Below are 19,715 nucleotides of genomic sequence, written 5' to 3'. Positions count from 1 at the left end.
CTCCCTTCCCATTTGTGGGTGCTGGAGATGGACTCTTACAATGGCTTTGGCTTTCAGTGGGCCAGGTGAATTACCCGAAAGTAGCAGACAGCTCTTCCTTTGATGAGGACAGCAGTGATGCCTTATCTCCCGAGCAGCCTGCCAGCCACGAGTCCCAGGGCTCGGCGCCATCCCCCTTGGAAGCCCGAGTCAGTGAGCCACTACCCAGTGCCACCACTCTGTCCCCCACTCAGGTGAGCTGGCCCATGCTGGGTGCCTTCCCTGCTCTCCCAGGGCCCCAGACTTGCTGGAGCTGCCCAGGGTGAGTTCTCGCCTGGGCCTGGTGTGGAGGGGAAGCTGGGGACGTCACTGGCCCCCAAGTCCCGGTGGTGGGGAGCGGGGAGAGGGAGGCAGCAGGCCCCGTTTCAGCCAGCCTTCGCCAGCCTGCAGTCCCGGGCTGAGGCTGCCTTGCAGCGAGATTGCTAAGCCTCCCTAGCGTGTCCCTGCGTCCAGTCAGAACAGCCCACTTCTCCCGAGTTCAGTTGAGTGGCCTTTTCACTGCCCTCTGTGCCTGCCTGTTCCGGTTCCCTCAGCCCTGCCCCGGGAGTCTGGGTTCTCACTCCCCGCTCCCATGTCTTGCCCACCATGGGCCCCCTGCCTGTGATCGCTCTGGAAGAGATGCCTGGGTAGAGGCCTCTCGGCAGGGCAGGGTTGGGCTGGGCCACTGCCTGATCATGGCCGCACGCCCCCTGGGGCAGCGGGAAAGGGAGGCTGGCCTCACTTCCAGCACTTTGTCTCTCAGGTGGTGTCTCAGCTCCCATTGGGCCCGGATTCCGGAGAAACACTTTTCCTGGCAGAGCAGCCTCCTCTGCCTCCCAGCCTCACCAATGGAACTACGGCCCCCCCCGCCAAGCCCACCCCGACGCTCATTAAGGTACAGGTCCCCAGCAGCTGCCCGCCCCTCCTCGGGCCCCTCCAAGCCCTACCATGATTTCATCCCAGAGTGGGGCCGGCTGCCGGGGGTGGGGTGCACGTCTCCTTCCGCTGGTCAGGGACCAGCATAGGTCACGGAAGTAACATGGGAGCTTCTCCTCTTCTCTCCGTGGACGCTGACTGTGACCCTCGTAGACACCACTTCCTGAGCACAGTGGCTCTTATTCCACCCTGCACATGAAAACACACCCAACCCAACCCCTCCAGTCCACTGATGCCCCACAAGCAGTAATCAAAGTTTGTTCTAGGAGTGACAAAACTGAGAAGTGAAATGATGGGCCCCAGGTCACACAGGGACTGCTTTGGGCAATTTTTTTAAGATTTTATTTTTGAGTAATCTCTACACCGAACATGGGGCTTGAACCCATGACCCCAAGATTAAGAGTTGCATGTTCCATCAACTGAGCTGGCCAGGCATCCCAGGGCATTTTTTATTCTCCTATAAGACCTGACCTAACATGTCTGGGGGGGCAAGGCTGACCACCAGTCCCCAAGATGCCCGCTGGGGCCTTGGTGTGGGGGATACTGTGCCGGACACTGAGGTCCATGCAGTTCAGCAGCCCCAGGAGCCAGAGTCTGTCCTCCCTGCCCCGCAGAGCCTCCTACTTCAGGGTCTCTGGGACTTAGCTCAGGACTGCCACCTCTCCACGCCCACACCCCTGCTCCCACCGGGCAGCTTCCCTTCCTTCCTGCCCCACCTGCTTCTCCCTCTCATCTCCCCCACCTTCTCCCCCTCTGGCCGGTAGCCAGCTGTGTGCTTCTGCTGCTGCTGCTGTTCCCAGCCTGGGAGCCATCCAGGTTCCCATTCCCTCGCTGGAGCCGAGCCTTTGCTGTGCCTCTGGCTGCTACCTTTTTGTTTGTGAGGCTCCCTGATGCCCTCCTGTGTGGCATGCCCCTCCCCCCGAGGCCCTGCTGCTGCTGGGAAGTTTCAAGTGTGTGGCTTCCCCATCCCAGAGGAGGCAGTGAGCCTCCCTGCTAGGGCTCCAGTGCCCAGGCCGTTCATTCTTCCAGACACCCCTCACCTCTGCGGTCGATTCCTGATGGCCACAGATGTCAGAGTTTTTCCCTCAAAAAATCCACCTCAATCAAGCCTGTTCCTTATCACACAAATGGTGCATTTCTTTGTCCACTACACCTTTAAAATATCATAAATCTATTTGTCTCCCCTTCCTCTTGGCTGAGGGAACGCCTCAGCCTTTGTGGGCTGGCTCCCAGCCCCTGGTGCTCTGTGTGACACATCGCCTGAAGTACCTGATGTGGAGGCGTGAGCTCCATCCACCAGCTATTTGTGCCTTGCTGTGTTTACTCTTAGCTGGAGGTCATGGTGACACCTGCATTTGGTTGACTTCTTTCTAAGCTAGAAGCTCTTTTAAGAAAGAGGGGCTGTGCCCGGCCCCCTCCCTGGCACACTTGTGGGCGCCGATGAGGCCGCTGCTCTTGCAGGGCTGCAGTCCAGTAGCCAGGGAGTGGACAGGGCCTTCTCAGAAGCCCAGTGCTGCCCCCGATGGCGCCCTCTGTCTCCTTTGCCCTCAGCAAAGCCAACCCAAGTCTGCCAGTGAGAAGTCGCAGCGCAGCAAGAAAGCCAAGGAGCTGAAGCCAAAGGTGAAGAAGCTCAAGTACCACCAGTATATCCCCCCGGACCAAAAGCAGGACAAGGGGGCGCCCCCCATGGACTCCTCCTATGCCAAGATCCTGCAGCAGCAGCAGCTCTTCCTCCAGCTCCAGATCCTCAACCAGCAGCAGCAACAGCACTATAACTACCAGACCATCCTGCCCGCCCCGCCAAAGTAGGAGCCCGCTCGGCACCGTCATCCCTACCCCACGGGTGCCCTGACTGGCCTAGGCCGGGCCTGGTGTGGGTGAACCCCAGATCTTTAAGGAGGCTTTGTTCTGGTTCCCCATGCCCCACACCCATCTCTGCCCCAGGGGTGATGCTGGCCAGGTTCTCATTTCTACCTTTCCTTCTCAGGCCAGCAGGCGAGGCTCCGGGAAGCAGCGGGCCCCCCCCAATACGCAGCCTCTCCACTACCAGTAGCAGCTCCAGCTCAGGTGCTCCTGGGCCCAGTGGGTTGGCGCGTCAGAACAGCACCTCGCTGACTGGCAAGCCGGGAGCCCTGCCTGCCAACCTGGATGACATGAAGGTAGGTGGGCGAGACCTTCCCGCTGGGGCCTGGCCTAGGGTTTCTATGTAGGGAAAGCAGCCGGTGTGAGACCCGCAGCCGTGGCAGAGCAGAGCTCCAGACTCCGGTCTCCTCCAGCAGAGGCCCTTGGAACCTGCTCCAAGGCCTGCCTGGCCCTGGTCACCCGTGCCGTCTGCCTCGTCATCATAGTCCTTACCATAAACTACGGCAGCCGGCGTCTGTCTGGGGCCTTGGGGCTTCCCAAGCCTTTTTATAGGTCTCTTCCTTGGCCTTTGCCGTGCAGTATGAGAAATAGGGACTGTCCCCCGCTTCAGGGTGAGCATGTGGAGGTGTTGAGGGCAGAGGGGCTTGACTGAGCTCTCAGACCTGGCTGGTGGCAGAGCCAAGATTCACATGTGGGGCTGTCCACTTTAATTCCCCACCCTTTCTGTTTTGTCCGTTAGAGCCCCACTGAATTTACTGCACACAAGTAGTTCATCTGCCTGGGAAAATAGTTTGGGGCTCGGGACACAGACCCTGCCCGTGTCCTGAAGCCTCAGAGGGTGGGTCATGCTCAGGGCCCCGATCAGAAGATGGAACAGACCAAACTCTCCCTGGAGAGTTCGTCCTCAGAAGCAGACCAGCCCCTCCTGAGTCATGATCCGACCCCAGAAAGACGCAGCCCTCGTGCGGGTAGCTCGGCACAGGCTCCAGCGTCCATCAGGCCTGGATTTAACATCTAACTGTGCTGCTTGCTGGCTGTCATCTTGAAGTTATTTTACGTTTGTGAGCGTTGTCTCACCTGTAAAATCCAGTTGGTTCAATTAAGTATTGAGCACCAGGTACTGCACTGGGGCTGGGGACAGCTGAGGGACTGTCATGCCCAGATGGAGGAGGGTGGGCCCAGGACATACACTTCTCACCCTCCAGGCTGTGGGAGGGTCAGGGGCTTCTGTGTCTGAAGCACCAGCGGGACCCAGATGAATAAATCCTAATGGACAAAAAGCTCATCCCTCCCACCTCCCCGACTGCCCTCCTGCCCGGACCCGGTTCTCTGCGCTCTGCCGCCCTGACTCTCGGCCCCTTCCTTGCAGGTGGCGGAGCTAAAGCAGGAGCTAAAGCTGCGGTCACTGCCCGTCTCAGGCACCAAGACAGACCTGATCGAGCGCCTGCGTGCATACCAGGAACAAGTCAGCCCTGCCCCAGGAGCCCCCAAGGGCCCCGCCGCCCCCTCCATCCTGCCCAAGGCTGGTGAGGTGGTGGTCGCCTTCCCGGCCGCCCGGCTAAGCACAGGGCCTGCCCTGGTGGCAGCGGGCCTGGCCCCGGCCGAGGTGGTGGTGGCCACAGTGGCCGGTAACGGAGTGGTGAAGTTCGGCAGCACGGGCTCTACACCCCCCGTGTCCCCCACACCCTCAGAGCGCTCCCTGCTCAGCACAGGCGATGAGAACTCCACACCCGGAGACACTTTTGGAGAGATGGTGACGTCGCCCCTGACCCAGCTCACCCTGCAGGCCTCACCGCTACAGATCCTTGTGAAGGAGGAGGGCCCCCGCGCCGGGTCCTGCTGCCGGAGCCCCGGGGTGCGGGCCGAGCTGGAGGGGCGTGACAAGGACCAGATGCTGCAGGAGAAGGACAAGCAGATCGAGGAGCTGACCCGCATGCTGCGCCAGAAACAGCAGCTCGTGGAGTGGCTGAGGCTGCAGCTGGAGCAGGAGAAGCGGGCGCAGCAGCCTGGCCCCGCCCCCGGCCCTGCCCCCCTCGGCACCCCAGTGAAGCAAGAAAACAGCTTCTCCAGCTGCCAGCTGAGCCGGCAGCCCCCGGGTCCCGTGCACCCCTTCAGCCCCAGCCTGGCGGCCCCCACTGCCAGCCACACAGACACTTGTCCCCTGGTGCCCCCAGCCGTGGTGGTGAAGCAGGAAGCCGTGCTGCCGGAGCCTGAGCCAGCCCCCGCTCCCCAGCTGCTTCTGGGCCCACAGGGCCCCAGCGTCCTCAGGGGGGTCACACCTCCCACCCTCATCACTGACTCCACAGGGACCCACCTTGTCCTCACCGTGACCAATAAGAATGCAGACAGCCCCGGCCTGGCCGGCGGGAGCCCCCAGCAGGTACCTGGGTGGAGGAGGGGCAGTGGCCGTGGGAGACTGTGAAGATGCTACAGTGGCAGCCCCATTTACCAGGCGCCCCCGTGGATGGGCAGGCTGGGCTTGCTTCCCTTGAACTTCCACTCAGTCCTCTGAAATGAGGGGTCACCATCCCCATGTCACCAAGGATGGGTACTGAGACTTGGGAGATTGAGGGGGCTGCCCAGGACCCCATAGCCACGAGGGTGGAGCCATCAGGGACTGCTCACCTCTGGACCTGGGCAGCCCTCACCCAGGCCAGGGCCCATGCCTGCCTCTGCTCTGTAGGGGTGGGACAGGCCCTGGTGAGGGTCAGGGCAGCCCTTGCCTGGTGGCAGCCCCGCTCCCCTCCCACGCCCCCAGAGGCCAGCTGTCCGTCGCTAAGATGTACTGGCAGGTAGCTCCCTGCAGCGGCCACTCGCATAGCCCAGACCCTCCAGCCTGCCTGGGCCAAAGGTGAGGCTGCTCCGTCTAGACTTTGTGTGGCTTCTCAGTCCTGCACAGCTCTGGGGTGGAGAAGAGGACGGTGACAGGAACCGGGCACCTCAGGATGGGAGACCAGGGACCCTGAGCAGCCTCAGGCAGAGAGAGGAGAGGGCGAAGGAGCCCAGAGCCCCTCCCTTTCCCATGTGGCTGGTACCAAACCCATGCAGCCAGTGGCCTCATGCCTACCCCTACTTTCTGCAGGGTCAGAAGTCAGGGCTTCCCTCATCGCCTATCCTGTCCCGATAGCCTCCATGCAGGCTTCCTAAAAGCCAGTGCGGCTAAGGAGTTGTCTTGGCCCGGAAGGTGGGCGCCTCCCACCCTGTCCTCCTGGACTGGACCGTGCAGGACCCTGGGCCTGCTTCCCTCATGCCAACCACCGGCTCTCTCTCTTCTCCCGTCCAGCCCTTGTCCCAGCCTGGCTCTCCAGCCCCTGGCCCGCCAGCCCAGATGGACCTAGAACACCCATCACAGCCCCTCTTTGGGACCCCCACGTCTCTGCTGAAGAAGGAGCCGCCTGGTTATGAGGAAGCCATGAGCCAACAGCCCAGACAGCAGGTGAAGAAGGTAGACTGGGGCCTGGTCAGGGTGGGTGGCCACCTAGACTGCTGGGCTGGGCTCCCACAGTCCCCCCACCAAGGCCAGCTGGAGGATGGGGGCAGGCGGGAGTGGGTGCTACAGGGTCAGAGTGGGCCCTGCGGGGCCGGGGGCTGGGGGCCAGAATGAGTGAGCTCTGGGGGCCTGAGCCCAGGCAGGTGGGCTCTGCAGGTTTGGCTGCTGGCTCAAGGGCAGAAGGAAGGGTCTCTGCCCTGAGCTAGGCCGGGGGCCTCTTGTTCTAGATTGTCATCTTTTTTTTTTTTTTTTTTGCATTTGTGTTTCACAGGAAAATGGTTCCTCCAGCCAGCAGATGGATGACCTGTTTGACATTCTTATTCAGAGTGGAGGTAAAGCCCAGACTCCCGAGCTCCCTCCCCAGCCACCCTCCTTTCTTCATACGTTGTTTTCAGTCCTGGGGTGGCTGATTTATTGGTTTTTGTTTAGTTTCGGAAGGAACACTTAGTGGACGAAAGGCACATCCCATCTCTGTGGCTTGGGCAAGAACCAGTTAGGGGGTGCAGCCCTCATGTACCAGTTGCTTTACCCCAGCACCCAGTGCGTGGTGGGTACTGTCCCGCGGCATGGGCAAAACAGACATTTGCCTTTGCACAGTCTAGTGTGAGGAGAGCCATTGTAGACGAGTAAATTCTGTCACATGTGAAGAGTAAGTATTATGAAAAGTTGGGGAGGGAGGGCGGGCCTGAGTTGCGTGCGAGCGGTTGGGTTGGCCGTGTTGAGCTCCCTGGGGGGCGCCCGTGAGGCCAGGCGTGTGGGAGGCGTGGCATGAGCGCAGGAGGGGGAGGAGGTGCACGCCGGCGCAGACCGCGAGCCCTCATGGGTGCAGGGTGCAGGGCGGAAGGGCTGGGGCTCTGGACGAAGTCGGGTGGAGGGCTGTTCCGGCTGGAAGGCCAGGAGCCAGGAGGCAGCTGTGGGGATCCAGGTGAGGCCAGGGGCCGTGGGTCGGGCCGCGGTAGAGACGTGGAGAAGGACCTGAGTGTGGGCAGAGCGCGCCAGCTGATTTCCTTACGGACTAGGCACGTGGCGGGAAGACAGAGCAGCCGTGGATGAGGACGTGAAGGGTTCAGCCCGAGTTACCCGGATGCAGCTGCAGGACTGCCAGGGGGCGAGGCAGGGGGCATCGGGGTGCATCAGTGCAGCCCGTCAGGCTCAGATATGCCCCGAGACCGCCAAGCGGAGGAGTCAGTCATGTGAAGGCAGGCACTGGGACTTGGCACTGGGATTGACACTCAGCCAGGATTGAGTGAGCAGAGAGGAGAAGGTGGCAGGACCCAGGGGCGCGAGCAGATGGCGTTTGGCCGTGGGCAGAGTGGGAGGGTGCCTTCAAGATGGTGAAGTCCCGAACTGCAGGGCTGTCACTGCGCGGTCAGGGGAGACAGGGACTGAGATCTGGTCCCGGGGTGAGCATCGTGGTGGCCAGCGGTGACCTCAGCCGGGGCTCCGCAGTGGGGCCACAGGCAAGGGCCTGGGGAAGGAGGAGCCAGCCAGTCTGGAGAACTCTCTGCAGAGGGTTTCCTGCCAAGGGAGCAAAGAGCCAGCCTGTTTGCGCGCTAGTGGAGGAGGTCCCTGGGTGCGGGGAGGGCGCAGGGCGGGACGGGAGGGTCAGCAGGCGTCCGCGTCCGGTAGGAACTGGGGGAGCGTGTGGAGGTTCGCTGAGGGCTTCAGTGACGGCGGTAGGGAGAGGGTTAGCGAGATGGCACAGGTCAAGCGAGAGCTCGGCCATGGAATTGTCCACTTTAAAATGGCGACTCTGGGGGGCACCTGGCTGGCTCAGTCTGTGTGGAGCGTGTGACTCTTGCTCTGGGGGTTGTGAGCTGGAACCTCCTGTAGGGTGTAGAGATTACTTTAAAAATAAAATCTTTTAAAAAGAAATAAAATGGTGACTTTTATCTCAAAAAGAAGCCCCACAGAGCTTCATAGCTGTTGTTACCCTCAAGGTCACTGATTGCTCGGAGCGTCCACAGGTTCCGGAGTCTACAGTGGGGCCTGAGGTACATTTCTAACGAGCGCAGGTGGCACTGAGGCTGCTGGGCTGGGCGGTGCTCACCGGCGGTTGGAGGCTGGGCTAGAGGCCTGGGAACGGGGGGTGGGGGGGGGGGTGTTACTGGGAGGGCTGAGGCTACGGGGGAAACCGAGACTGTGCCCGAAGCAGAGAGGGAGGAGGCCAGGCCTCGGGTCCGAGCAGTGAAGAGATGGCAGAGAAAGGGAGCTGGGGGTGCTGCCTGCCACCCAAGAAACACACAACTGGCCAGAGCCATGGCGCAGATGCCCGGGGAAGGCATTTGAACGGCCGGGGGGGGGGGGGGGGGGGGGGGGGGGGGGGGGGGGGGGGGGGGGGGGGGGGCAGCGGCAGCACCTGTGGTAGCAGCGGGGGAGACGGACAGGGGGAGGTCAGGGTGCCCAGAGGGCCAGGAGCAGGCCTGGTTTACGCAGAAAATTTGCCATTCTAATAATTTTTAAGTGCCCAAGTCAGTGGCATTAAATATATTCAGTGTCGTGCAACTGTCACCACCATCCGTTTGTAGATCTTTCTCCTCATCCTGTACTGACACTTGTTTCTCGGTAGACGGTAACTCCTCAGTAGACGGTAACTCCCTCCCCTGTCCCCTCCCCCAGACCCTGGCGACCTCTGTTCTCTTTTCCGGCTCTGAATTCGCCTATCCTAGGGATCCCGTGTCAGTGGAATCCTACGGTATTCTGTCCTTTGGTTTCTGGCTTCACGCGGCAGAGCGCCCTCAGGGTTCACCCGTGTCGTAGCAGGTGTCAGAATCGCCTGCCTTTTGATGGCCGAATGAGAGCCCACCGTCGGGATAGAACGCACTGTGCTCGTCTGCTCGTCCACTGACGGACACGGGTTGTTTCCGCCTTTGGCTGTTGTGAGGACCGCCGCTGTGGACACCGGCGCACTAGCCTGCACGGCTTTCCGCAGCGGCTGCGCCCTTTTCATTCACACCAGCCAAGCACAGGGGTCCGGATCGCTCTACATCCTCACCAATGCTTGCTTCCGATTATTTTTTTTAAGTTTATTTATTTTGAGAGGGGGAGAGAAAGAATCCCAGGCGGGCTCTGCGCTGAGAACGCAGAGCCCAGTGTGGGGCTGGATCTCATGAACCAGGAGATCATCATGACCTGAGCCAAAATCAAGAGTCGGACGCTTAACCTACGACTGAGCCACCCAGGCGCCCTAAGATGCTGTCTCCTTACAGTTTTGTGTTTCCCTAGTGACTAACGAGGCTGAGCATCTTTCCTGTCCTTACGGGCCATTTGCAGATCTTGTGGAGTCCTTTGCCTTTTTTTCCGTTGGGTTGAGCTGCAGTTCTTCGTTCTGGCTCTGACCCATCGGATACATGGTGTGTGGGTATTTCCTCCCATTCCGTGGATTGCCTTTTCTCTTGATGGTGGTGTCCTTCAGTGCACAGAAGTTTTGCATTCTTATGTGGTCCAGTGTATGTATTGTTGTTGCCTTTGTTTTTGGTGTCACAGCCAAGAATCATTCCTGAATCCAATGAAGATTTCCCGTTTTCCTCTAAGTTTTGTAGTTTAAGCTCCTGAATGTAGACCTTCAGCCCACTGGGGAGTTAACTTTTGTGTAAAGTCGGGCCAGCGACTGAAGTCCTACTCAGGCCTGGTTTCTGACATCCGTTCACTTTCTTGTTCGGCAGAAATCTCAGCAGATTTCAAGGAGCCACCGCCATCCCTAGCAGGGAAAGAGAAGGCCCCCTCGACAGCAACCTGCGGGTCGCCCCTGGCCGCGCCGTCCCCACCCTCCGCCGAGCTCCCCCAGGCCGCACCGCCTCCCTCAGGCTCCCCTGCCCTCCCTGGGCGCCTGGAGGACTTCCTGGAGAGCAGCACGGGGCTGCCCCTGCTGACCGGCGGGCACGAGGGGCCAGAGCCCCTCTCCCTCATTGACGACCTCCACAGCCAGATGCTGAGCAGCTCTGCTATCCTGGACCACCCCCCCTCACCCATGGACACCTCGGAATTGCACTTTGCCCCTGAACCCAGCAGCGTGGGCCTGGACCTGGCTGACGGCCACCTGGACAGCATGGACTGGCTGGAGCTGTCGTCGGGCGGCCCCATGCTCAGCCTGGCCCCGCTCGGCACCACCGCCCCCAGCCTCTTCTCCACGGACTTCCTCGATGGTCACGACTTGCAGCTCCACTGGGACTCCTGCTTGTAGCTCTCGGGCTGCAGGGCCAGGACGGGAGGGGACTGGAAGTTGGGGAGCTCGGAGCGCTCAGCCTGGTCCCGCCTCTTTGTGGTCACGAGTCCCGACAATCATAGGCCCTGCTTTCCCCGCCCCGGGGGGCCGGAGCAGGCCGTGCCGCCCCCTGGCTCGGGCTCGCCAAGGAGCAGCTTTGGTCCAGCCCCGGGGTTTAGGAGGCCTAGACAGGCCAGGCCCTTTCTATTGACCTCCTTTTGTGAGGTCGGAGGTGCAGCCTGGCTGCAGTTCGCTCAGGCAGGTGAGGCCCAGGGTGACTCTCCTTCCTTCTAGTCCGCTTTTCGTGGGAGGGAAGAAACTAGCTGGGCCTCTACCTCCCCATTCCCCGTGATGCCAACCCAGGGTCCCAGGCTTCTGGGAGGGGAGCCCCTTGCCATTTTAGTGTCCTGGTATAGTGTAACCATTTAACGGTGGCAAACGTTTTCTGTACAGGTGTATATACCTCTATATTCTATATCGCCATACATATCTATACATATATTTTTGGGGGCTGGGAGGTGGCTTGGCGCTCCCTCCCATCCTGTGCGCAACACAGAAGGGCCCGGAGACCACCCCCCTCCTGGGCTGGGACGCAGCCTTCCTCAGCCCCATCACGCGTGTTTGACATGTAGACACCCTGCCACCGCCTGTGCCCCACCTGTGCCCCGCTCCACACTAGTGCCACGAGGGCAGAGGTGCTTCCTGGCCCCCCGCCCACATTCCGTCCCGCTGCCTCACTGCAGCCGCCATGGCCCTAGGATGGGAGGTGGGGAGAGGGGGTCAGGCCTCAAACCGAGGCCTCCTCTCGCCCTGGGGCCCAGCCTCCCTTCTGGCCTGTCTCTCTCATTAATGGGATCAGGGATGGAGTCACCAAACCAGTGCCGGGACAGAGGTCGGGAAGCTGTGTGGACTTTTTTAAAATAAAAACAAAAACACTGACTTTGGTCCATTTTTGTTCAATCCACGGAAGACGTGGGTGGCATGGCTGGGTCCTAGGCTTTCTAGACGATTCCGGGAAGGACAGAACCTTGGACATACAGCTCTTTGGCCCTGGCTGGACAGAAGACAGGAGGTGATTTCCCAAAGACACGCTTTATTTACAAACCCAAGAGGCCAAGGAGCCTCTGGCCACCCCCATCCCCTTCCTGAGCACAAACTGGCACAACGGAGCTGGCTCGCCACCTCCTCACAAGGTTTTGGGTCGGTACACACGGAAACTGGGGCCTGGGGCCTCTGTAGGTGCCTGCGCAGAGCCCCCCCCCTAGGCACGGGGAGAAGCAGGCCACGCCCCACCTTTTGCTCCTGCCTCCCACTGTCCTCCGGTGCCACTCCTAGGTGCCCCCAGGTGGTGTCCTGCGTGTCCTGGTGCCTGGCCAGAGCTCAAGGGCCTTTCCCTTGACCCAGCAGCCTAGAATGTGCCTGGGCCACGTCAGACCCCATCCCAGCGCAGGCCCACGAGCGGCCAGGACCATGCTGTTGTCTGCTTGCTGGAGGAGGGGGCTGCTCAGTAGCCAGGAGGCTGGGGGAGGAGCAGGCTTGACGGCCACCGTGGGAAGAGCGTCACCCGTCTATGTCCCAGCTGAAGAGGTGGTGCTTCACCAGCATGTCCTGAACACCTTCCTTCAGTGGCTTCTTCTCCTCCTGCACACAGGGACAGTCCCCGTCATGGGCGCACAGCAGGGGCGCTAGAGCCACAGCAAGGAAGGCCCAAGGTGGCCGGGGCCAGCGTGGTTCGTGTGGGTGACGCCGGCACTCGGGGTCCCCACGGGCCCTGTCCCCGCCAGCCAGGAAGCTTTGGGGCGATCTGCCGGCACAGCTGCCTAGCCCGCCCCACCCCAGGCGCCCCCCAGGCGGGAGGGCAGGCTGTGGGGCTGAGGCCTGACCCCAACCACCCACCTCTCTCTTCACAGGCAGTTCCCAGTCCTGGGAGAGGCTGAAGGCGAAGCAGCAGAGGACGCTGGAGGTGAGGAAGGGAGCGGGGAGGCCGTCAGTCTCCCTCGGGTCGGCGCTGCCCCCGCGTCTCCCACCCCAGGCCACGGGGCCGGCCTTCGGAAGCAGGGGCGGGGGACTCACCGGAGCTCACACTTGATCTGGACCCAGCCAGGGCTGCGCAGGAAAGACCAGGGCTGGTACCACTTCTCCACGGTGGGCAGGCTGGAGCAGAGCACCTCCAGCCACAGGTGCAAGACCTGCTCGCTGGGGACAAGGCGCGAGAGTGGGCCGCCCACCCCCAGCTGCTCTCCCTGCACCGTGCCCTCGTCAGGTGGCCGCACCGTCCCTCTCAGCCAGGCCCCTGCAGAATGGCCTGGCTCCGGCTCCTCTGCACTGAGACACACACTGGGGGGGGCTCACCGTCCCCAGGGGCCCCTGCCCCGGCTCCTCCCCCCTGCGTCGGACTCCGCCACGCCTGCTGCACGGGGGCCTCGGCCCCGCCAGTCAGCCCTGAAGTGAAGCCCGCAGCCTCACTCTGAGCTCATCTCGGGGAGCCCTGCCTCCACAAACCACCCCTCCTCCCACCCTGCCCTGGGTCACAACAGCCTGGAGGTCGCCCCCTCCGCCAAGTGGCGAATCTAGAAACCACGCTCACCCTGGCGCAGCTCTGGGCCTCACAGATGCCCGAGGTCCCCTCAGGTGGGTGCCCCCTCTCTAGTTTGCTATGGTGGCCTCGTTTCTGGGGAGCCCCCTCACCGGTCACCTTGCTGAAGTCTGTGCCTTCCCCAGCCCACAAAACGATGGCTGGTCTCGCACTGAGGAAGACCTCTGGGAGTCACCCCGGCTGCCCTGTCTGTCCAGCTCACAGGCACCCCGCCGCCCCACAGGCCCACGGCCCAGGCCACCACTCGCCTGACAGGACGGTCACTGCCCACAGCGGGCAGACACTCACTTGAGTCCCACGCAGATGAGGGAACGGAGCTTGACGTCCATTTGTGCGTGTGCGGCGTCATGGGTCACGTTCACAGACTGCACGGCCTGAGGGGGGCCCGGCTGTCACTCAGGTGGCTCCACCTGCCAACCCAGGAGGCCCGCCCCACCCTCCCCCGCTTACCCGGTAGAGCAGCTCCTCCGGGGTCAGGACTTTGCCATCTTCATCCAACCTGAGGGAGGAGCTAGAGCTGTGCCGGCCTGCAGGGCCCAGGCTGTGCCCTCCCCCCCAACGCCCCCCCGCCCCCCGCCCCGTGGGGGCTGCCGGGAGACCCTGCCAGGAGGACGCTGGGCAGTTACCTGTACGTCTTACACAGCACCAGGCGTGAATACACCGAGTCAAAGTCTCTCTCCACCTCCCGGCCTGCTGCCTGGGGGTCAAGGTGAGTGTAAGGGACACCAGGATAGGTACCAGATCAAAGCCACAGGATCCGACCCAGTACACGCTGCCACCCCATGAGCTCCTGGGCCAGACAGGGCCCAAGGAAGGGCTCAAGGAAAAGGACAGTCGGGAACGTGGGTCCAGGCACCGATTTACCTCCTCGATGAACAGCCAAGGGTGGCAGGCACCCCCGAGCAGGGACGGCTTCTTCAGCCCGTGTTCAAATAGGGCTTTGAGAGCTGGGCAGAGGGTCCCTCGAACCAGGTCCGTGACCCCCTCTGTCACAGCATCGTCCCCCGCGATGGAGTACTGACAGTGGGGGACAGGGTCTGAGAGGCGCCGGTCCCACGCCTGCGGCCAGCCACCCCCTCCCCGTCCTCACTGCCACCGCCACCGGCCAGCACGCACCAGGGTCGAGGCGGCAGCAGCAGCTCCCAGGGGCAGCCGCGCCTTGTGTACCGTCTTACCTCTTTGCTCCGTTCATCCAGGACTTCCACAAACTTGGCTGGAAACCAGCCTGTGGGAGAAGCAGGGCCCCGTGGGGCCGTGTGAGGCCCGGCTCGCGTGCTGAGGAAGCCCGGCTCCTGCTGAGGCCGAGGGCGACCGGAGGGCTCCCAGTTCGGCCGTCCGGCCCGCCCCTCCTCCAGACAGAGGCCTCACCTCTCAGGCCGTTCAGCTCCCCGACCCAGCAGTGCTCGTCCTTCTGAGATATGATCTGCACGGGAGGCGGAGGGGAGGAGGAAGCAAAGCTTCGGTTGCCCAGGCCCCGTGCCTGCAGCCATGTGGGTGGAGCAGGGACAGGGCCCCGGGTGGCCCGGGGTCACCCGCTCCCCGCTGCCAGGCTCCCCACCTCTGGCTGAAGCTGCGCCTACGTGCCCACGCACCGTGATGATGTCGTTCTTGCGGAAGCCCAGCTCGTCGTCGTCATGTCGCTCAAAGTCCAGCAGGGCCTTGGCCCGGCGCCGGTGGCCGCGTGAGCACGCCACGTAGTTCTCGTGGTCCCGCTGGTGGCTCTCCATGCTGTAGTCCGGGCTCAGCTCCTGCCCAAGCGGCAGAAAGGTCCACTGAGGAGAGGTGCCTCCTCGCCAAGGCCTCTGCCACCTCAGGATGGGGCCGGGGAGGGAGAGCCCCCAGTCGAGCCCACAACTCACCACGCTACAGTTTTTGGGGTCTGTGCACTGGAAATGGCGTGCGACACGCAGGATGGCTTCCCGGAGGTCTGCCACCAGTTCTGTCTGCTTGATGTTCTTGGCCTTGAGCGCCTCCAGGTCATCCTCCCCTGGGAGCCCCAGTGAGCTCTAGCAGTCATGGCCCCTGGCCAGCATCCCCTCCCCACCCCCCAAGGATGCTCAGGGTCCGTGTGGGGGTCCGAGGACCGAGGCCCCCAGTCTACACCCCCACCCCGCCCTGCTGGGGCACTGGGAGCCGCCAGTGAGCCAGAACTCGCAGGTGGGGAAGGAGCCACTGAACCCAGCCTGGCGCCGGCAGCCATGGCAGTTCTCACCAAAGAGCAGGGAGGTGATGCCAGACTTCCTCCGCTGGGCCCTGCGCCGCACAACCTGCAGGCAGGGAGAGTGGGTCAGCGGATCAGTGGTAGTGGCGGGGGTGGCGGAAGCTAACAGTGTTCCTCCTGGGGCCGACATTTCACTCGTGCCACGTCCTCTGAAATGGCCTCTGCGGCCAGCTCTGAGCATCAGAAATGCAGTCGGTTCAAAGCTGGGCCTGCCCTACACCCAAACGGCAGGGCAGGGCAGAGATGCACAGAAGGCCAAGGGCAGCGGGTCGTTCCACAGCAGTGGTCTGACTGGGCCAGGCCCTGGGTGCCGGACTGGGGAGGGGGCTGCAGAGCAAGGGAGGGCTGGTGGGTTCCCTGCAGCCTCTCTCACTTTGGGCTTCCTCAAGGACCCCCACGCTGGGGGCGAGGCAGGGCCTCCTTCCTCGTGCGCCCACCTGCGAGAGGTTGGTGGTGGCACTGGTCCCTAGGAGGTGGCCCTGGTCCGCAATGAGGTAGGCCAGGTGCTTGCGGCGCTGCGTCTCCACGGCCACATCCGTGAGGGAGCCGGCCAGCCGCATGGCCTCCCTCAGCAGCAGCTCCGCGTCCTCAATCTGCGAAGGGATGTCTGACAGCGTGTTGAAGATGGAGGCCGAGTTCTCGGACTGGATCAGCTCTTCCTCCTGAGCCGTGTGAGGGAAGGAGTGAGGGGAGGGGCGTCACAGCCAGAGGCCAGGCCCCCGAGCCGATCCTGATCACTGTCCTCAGGTGGAACACCAGGCGTGCCAGCCCCAGAAGAGCCCGCCCCACTGTGGGCCTCTCAGGAGGGACCAGTGCTCAGACTACAGGAAGCTGGAGGCTGAAGCCCACTCGGCCCCGGAGGAGGGGCGCCAGGGCATCTGCGTCCAGCCCCCGCAGGGACGGGGCCGCAGCAGCACCTTGAGCCGCAGCATGCCCAGCGTGGTCTGGAACAGCACCAGGGAGCCCTCGTAGAAAAACAGGTCCCAGAGGCGCAGCAGCAGCCTGATGTGCACCACGCTGGCGAAGGCCGTGAGGAACCAGTGCAGCGTGATCAGGGACAGCTCTGTGGACACACACAGCAGCCGCCTGTGGCTGGGACCGGGGACGGCCAGCACAGCCAGCAGGACAGCCTGAAAGGGGGCATGTTCCCAGGCACGCAAGCTGGGGAGAAGCTGGAGGGTGGCCCCCAGAGAGCAAGAGCCTTGCCCGCTCCGAGGGGAGGGAGACAGGCTGTCAGAGAAAGAGAGCACGATGGAGACTGTGTGCTGGGCCCAGGGCTGGCCGTCGTCAGGTGGGCGGGCACCTTTTTTCCTCCCAATGCAGCCGGCTGCCCTGTCCCCTGCTGGCTGCATCCGGTGGCCCCAGACTTGTGACATCTGAGCAGGAATCGCAGGACTCCCGACCCCAGAGAAGAGGGTGGGTGCCGGCCCTTACCAATGTCGTGCTCCTGGAGCAACTTGTCCAAGCGAGGGAGGTACTGGACAATAAGGTGGCGCAGGACCCGCTGGTCTGTCTGGACCCCCAGCAGCGTGGTGCTGAAGTAGGAGGCAGGGAGCAGGTCCTCGATGATGGCGCACATCATCCAGAAAGCGTCCTCCTCCTCCAGGAACAGCAGGAGGCAGGCAGCCACCTGGCCGGGGCAGGCGGACAAGGGGCCTCTACCTGGGTCTCCACGGGAATCAGAGGCGGCACCCGCCTGGGGCTCCCATCACAGACCACGTGGCTCTCCTCAGGGTTGGAAGCAACATACTGGGCAGTCCCGGCCCTTCACGGGGAACCCCACCTCCAGCCCCACCGCCCATCCGGCTTCCCAGGATGGCACTGGTGTACGGGGACGCCTGCACCTCCCCCCCCTTCTGAGCTGTGCTCACCATGCCTGTGCCCTGGCAGTAGCCGATCTCTGGGTAGAGCCAGGCCAGTGCTCGGAGAACCCTGCGCAGGCGAGGCACCCCGATGCTGCTCACGCTGGCGAAGCAGGCGTTGCTGGGCATGGTGCGGAGCAGGTCCTTCTCGATCTGCCAGCAGCCCACCCACAAGCCCCTGTGAGATGCAGGCCCGCACCCTCCACACTGGTGACACCTAAGGCACACCCTGTGAGGGAAGCTGGGAGACCTCCGGGCAGGACAAACCCCAGGCAGGTTTCTAACCCAGAAGAAGGATGCCTAACGCCCTGGGTCAAAGTTTATGTTCTTCCTTCAGGATTAGAGCTCAGCTTATATGTAGCCGATTCCACCAGATTCACTGGGGGAACTTACAGAAATATAATTATAGATCCCTGGGCCTCAAGCCAGAATTACAGAATGAGAATATCTGGAATGAGGCCTGGAAATCTTTATTAATCTCCAGGTGAGGGCGCCTGGGTTGCTCTGTCGGTTCACTACCTGACTCTTGATTTTGGCTCAGGTCATGATCTCACTCACAGTTCATGGGATCGAGCCCCACACTGGGCTCCATGCTTATGGTGTGGAGCCTGCTTGGGATTCTCTCTTCCTCCCTCTGCACCTCCCCTGAGCACATGTGCGTGGGCGCGTTTGTGTGTGTGTGTGCATGCACGATTGCACAAACTCTCAAAAATAAATATTTTTTAAAAATTACAAATCTCCAAGTGACCCAGGTTTGGTCATCTTTTTGACAACTGTCCCTTCTGCCTACAAGAACCCGGGAAGTACGGGCTTGCCCCAGACACACATCTGTGGGTGGAAGGGCTACCACACGGCTGCCTGCTCTCCTGGGCCACCCCTGCCAAGGACGGAACGGTGAGGGTGGGTTCCCATAGCCCCAGGCAGCTTACTGTCTGCCTGCAGGCCCACGCGCAGTTTCTGACCAGAAAGCACTTTCCGAAGGGCCCCGGTGCTATCCCAGCCTCACCTGTTTGGCAGCAATGGTCTCATCATTGGAGCTGTTCTTCACCATCTCGCGGTAAGACAGCTCGGAATTCCTCTTCTTCTGCAGGGCCCCGGAGAGCCGCATCCACAGCTGAGGAGGGGGCGCCATGAGCATTCAGTGGGACACCTGAAGGCCCATGGGCCCTCTGCAGGTCCCTCGCAGCCTCACCTGTGGCCTCATGCTGTGTGGGATGCCAGCCAGCACCAGGGAACGAAGCTTCTCGGAGCGGGGCAGAGAGACGGCAATCTTGTCCCAGGTGAGATCCCCTACGTCATGGTTATGGGTGAACTCCAGGTGGGCCTGCCAGCGCAGCCTCTGCGGAGGCTCCTCCATCAGAGACACGGCTGGCGGCTTGCCGGAAGCGGGGTTGGCACCGTCTGCGAGGAGAGAGCCCGGGGACGCAGTGGTGAGCAGGGATAGGCCCTGGGCTTTAGGTCTGGTGCCCATATCTCACCACTGAAATCCAGAGCCATGTTTCCAACAGCTTCCTGTGGCTCCGGGTACATGTCCTACAAGCATCCCAATGAGCAAATGCTAGGGGTTTTCTTGTTTTTTAAAATTTTTTTAATGTTTGATTGAGACAAACATCTGTCTTATTTGTGTGCGAGCAAGAGAGAGGCAGACAGAGAGGGAGACACAGAATCTGAAGCAGGCTCCAGGATCCAAGCCGTGAGCACAGAGCCTGATGTGGGACTTGAACCCACGAATCAGGAGATCATGACCTGAGCTGAAGTCGGACACTTAACCAACTGAGCCACCCAGGCAGCCCCAAATGCAAGCTCTTTAACTGCTCCCCCAAACCTGCCCCTGCCTCCCAGATCCAAAGACCCCCTGTCTCCATTCTCCAGATGCTCAGGCTTAGATCTCAGAAGCCTCTCTGGCTCCAACTCCACCTGCCCCCACATTCAACCCACAGGCAAATCCTATTGGCAGATTCTCACCACTTCTACCACCTCTGACTATGGCTCTTGACCAAACCATCGACTTCCATCTGGGTCACTGTTCGGCCTTCTCACTCACCTGGTTCCACCCCTGCCTCTCTAAAGGTGTTCAGCAGTCAGAGTGCCCCTTCTCAGACACAAGTTGGACCACATCACTCTGCTCGCTCAGACGAGAGGCCTTATGAGGTTCGGTGACCACATGTCCCCAGCCTGAGCCCTCCATCCTCATCGCCTACTGCTCCCCTCTTGCTTCCTCTGCTCCAGCTGTTCCTCAGCAAATCCACTGCCAGCTCAGGGCCTCTGTCCTTATTCCCTCCCCCAGCTTTGCTCACTGCCTCACTTGCTCCTAGTCCCCAGCCAAATGTCTCCCCTTGAAGAAGCCTTCATCACCTGACACACCATCCACCCCCCCTCTTCTCCACAGCCCTGGATTTTTTCATAGCTCTTCTTTGTCCCCGGCATGTATTCGTTTACTGCCTGGGAATTCCACGAGGCCAAGACCACCTTTGGTTTTGTTCGAGGCACTGGGGAGGCAGCAGTGGAGGGTGGACAGCCCGTGG

At 61.8% G+C, this 19,715-nt stretch overlaps 2 protein-coding genes across 4 annotated transcripts in view; one reads left to right on the top strand and one right to left on the bottom strand.

Moving 5' to 3' along the window:
• The window catches only part of MRTFA (myocardin related transcription factor A), a 100,162-nt gene extending 88,712 nt beyond the window's left edge, over positions 1–11,450 (top strand). The window contains exons 6-13 of one of the 2 annotated variants that reach the window (XM_039235709.1): positions 58–233; positions 782–913; positions 2,506–2,759; positions 2,942–3,113; positions 4,187–5,197; positions 6,101–6,253; positions 6,579–6,639; positions 9,973–11,450. In XM_039235709.1, coding sequence (XP_039091640.1) covers positions 58–233; positions 782–913; positions 2,506–2,759; positions 2,942–3,113; positions 4,187–5,197; positions 6,101–6,253; positions 6,579–6,639; positions 9,973–10,490 — 2,477 coding nt within the window. In that variant the 3' untranslated portion in view covers positions 10,491–11,450. Of the gene's footprint in view, positions 1–57; positions 234–781; positions 914–2,505; positions 2,760–2,941; positions 3,114–4,186; positions 5,198–6,100; positions 6,263–6,578; positions 6,640–9,972 lie in introns of both variants that reach the window. The other variant, XM_039235700.1, reaches the window with a different exon arrangement.
• Positions 11,451–11,574: 124 nt separating this feature from the next.
• SGSM3 (small G protein signaling modulator 3) overlaps positions 11,575–19,715 on the bottom strand; it is a 51,495-nt gene continuing 43,354 nt past the window's right edge. For both annotated transcript variants that reach the window (XM_039235727.1, XM_039235719.1), the window contains 18 exons: positions 18,383–18,591; positions 18,197–18,304; positions 17,200–17,343; positions 16,763–16,958; positions 16,246–16,391; positions 15,766–15,990; positions 15,320–15,374; positions 14,967–15,094; positions 14,700–14,855; positions 14,476–14,530; positions 14,283–14,332; positions 13,972–14,124; positions 13,734–13,804; positions 13,558–13,606; positions 13,396–13,481; positions 12,585–12,707; positions 12,408–12,468; positions 11,575–12,152 (listed from right to left, as the gene is read on the bottom strand). In XM_039235727.1, coding sequence (XP_039091658.1) covers positions 12,072–12,152; positions 12,408–12,468; positions 12,585–12,707; positions 13,396–13,481; positions 13,558–13,606; positions 13,734–13,804; positions 13,972–14,124; positions 14,283–14,332; positions 14,476–14,530; positions 14,700–14,855; positions 14,967–15,094; positions 15,320–15,374; positions 15,766–15,990; positions 16,246–16,391; positions 16,763–16,958; positions 17,200–17,343; positions 18,197–18,304; positions 18,383–18,591 — 2,096 coding nt within the window. In that variant the 3' untranslated portion in view covers positions 11,575–12,071. The remainder of the gene's footprint in view (positions 12,153–12,407; positions 12,469–12,584; positions 12,708–13,395; positions 13,482–13,557; positions 13,607–13,733; positions 13,805–13,971; positions 14,125–14,282; positions 14,333–14,475; positions 14,531–14,699; positions 14,856–14,966; positions 15,095–15,319; positions 15,375–15,765; positions 15,991–16,245; positions 16,392–16,762; positions 16,959–17,199; positions 17,344–18,196; positions 18,305–18,382; positions 18,592–19,715) is intronic.

This window comes from Hyaena hyaena, unplaced genomic scaffold (genome assembly GCF_003009895.1).
Source record: "Hyaena hyaena isolate Hyena2069 unplaced genomic scaffold, ASM300989v1 scaffold_4, whole genome shotgun sequence".
NCBI lineage: Eukaryota > Metazoa > Chordata > Mammalia > Carnivora > Hyaenidae > Hyaena > Hyaena hyaena.
The sequence above is the reverse complement of the archived record's forward strand: the minus strand, read 5'-3'. Positions and strand labels throughout refer to the sequence as shown.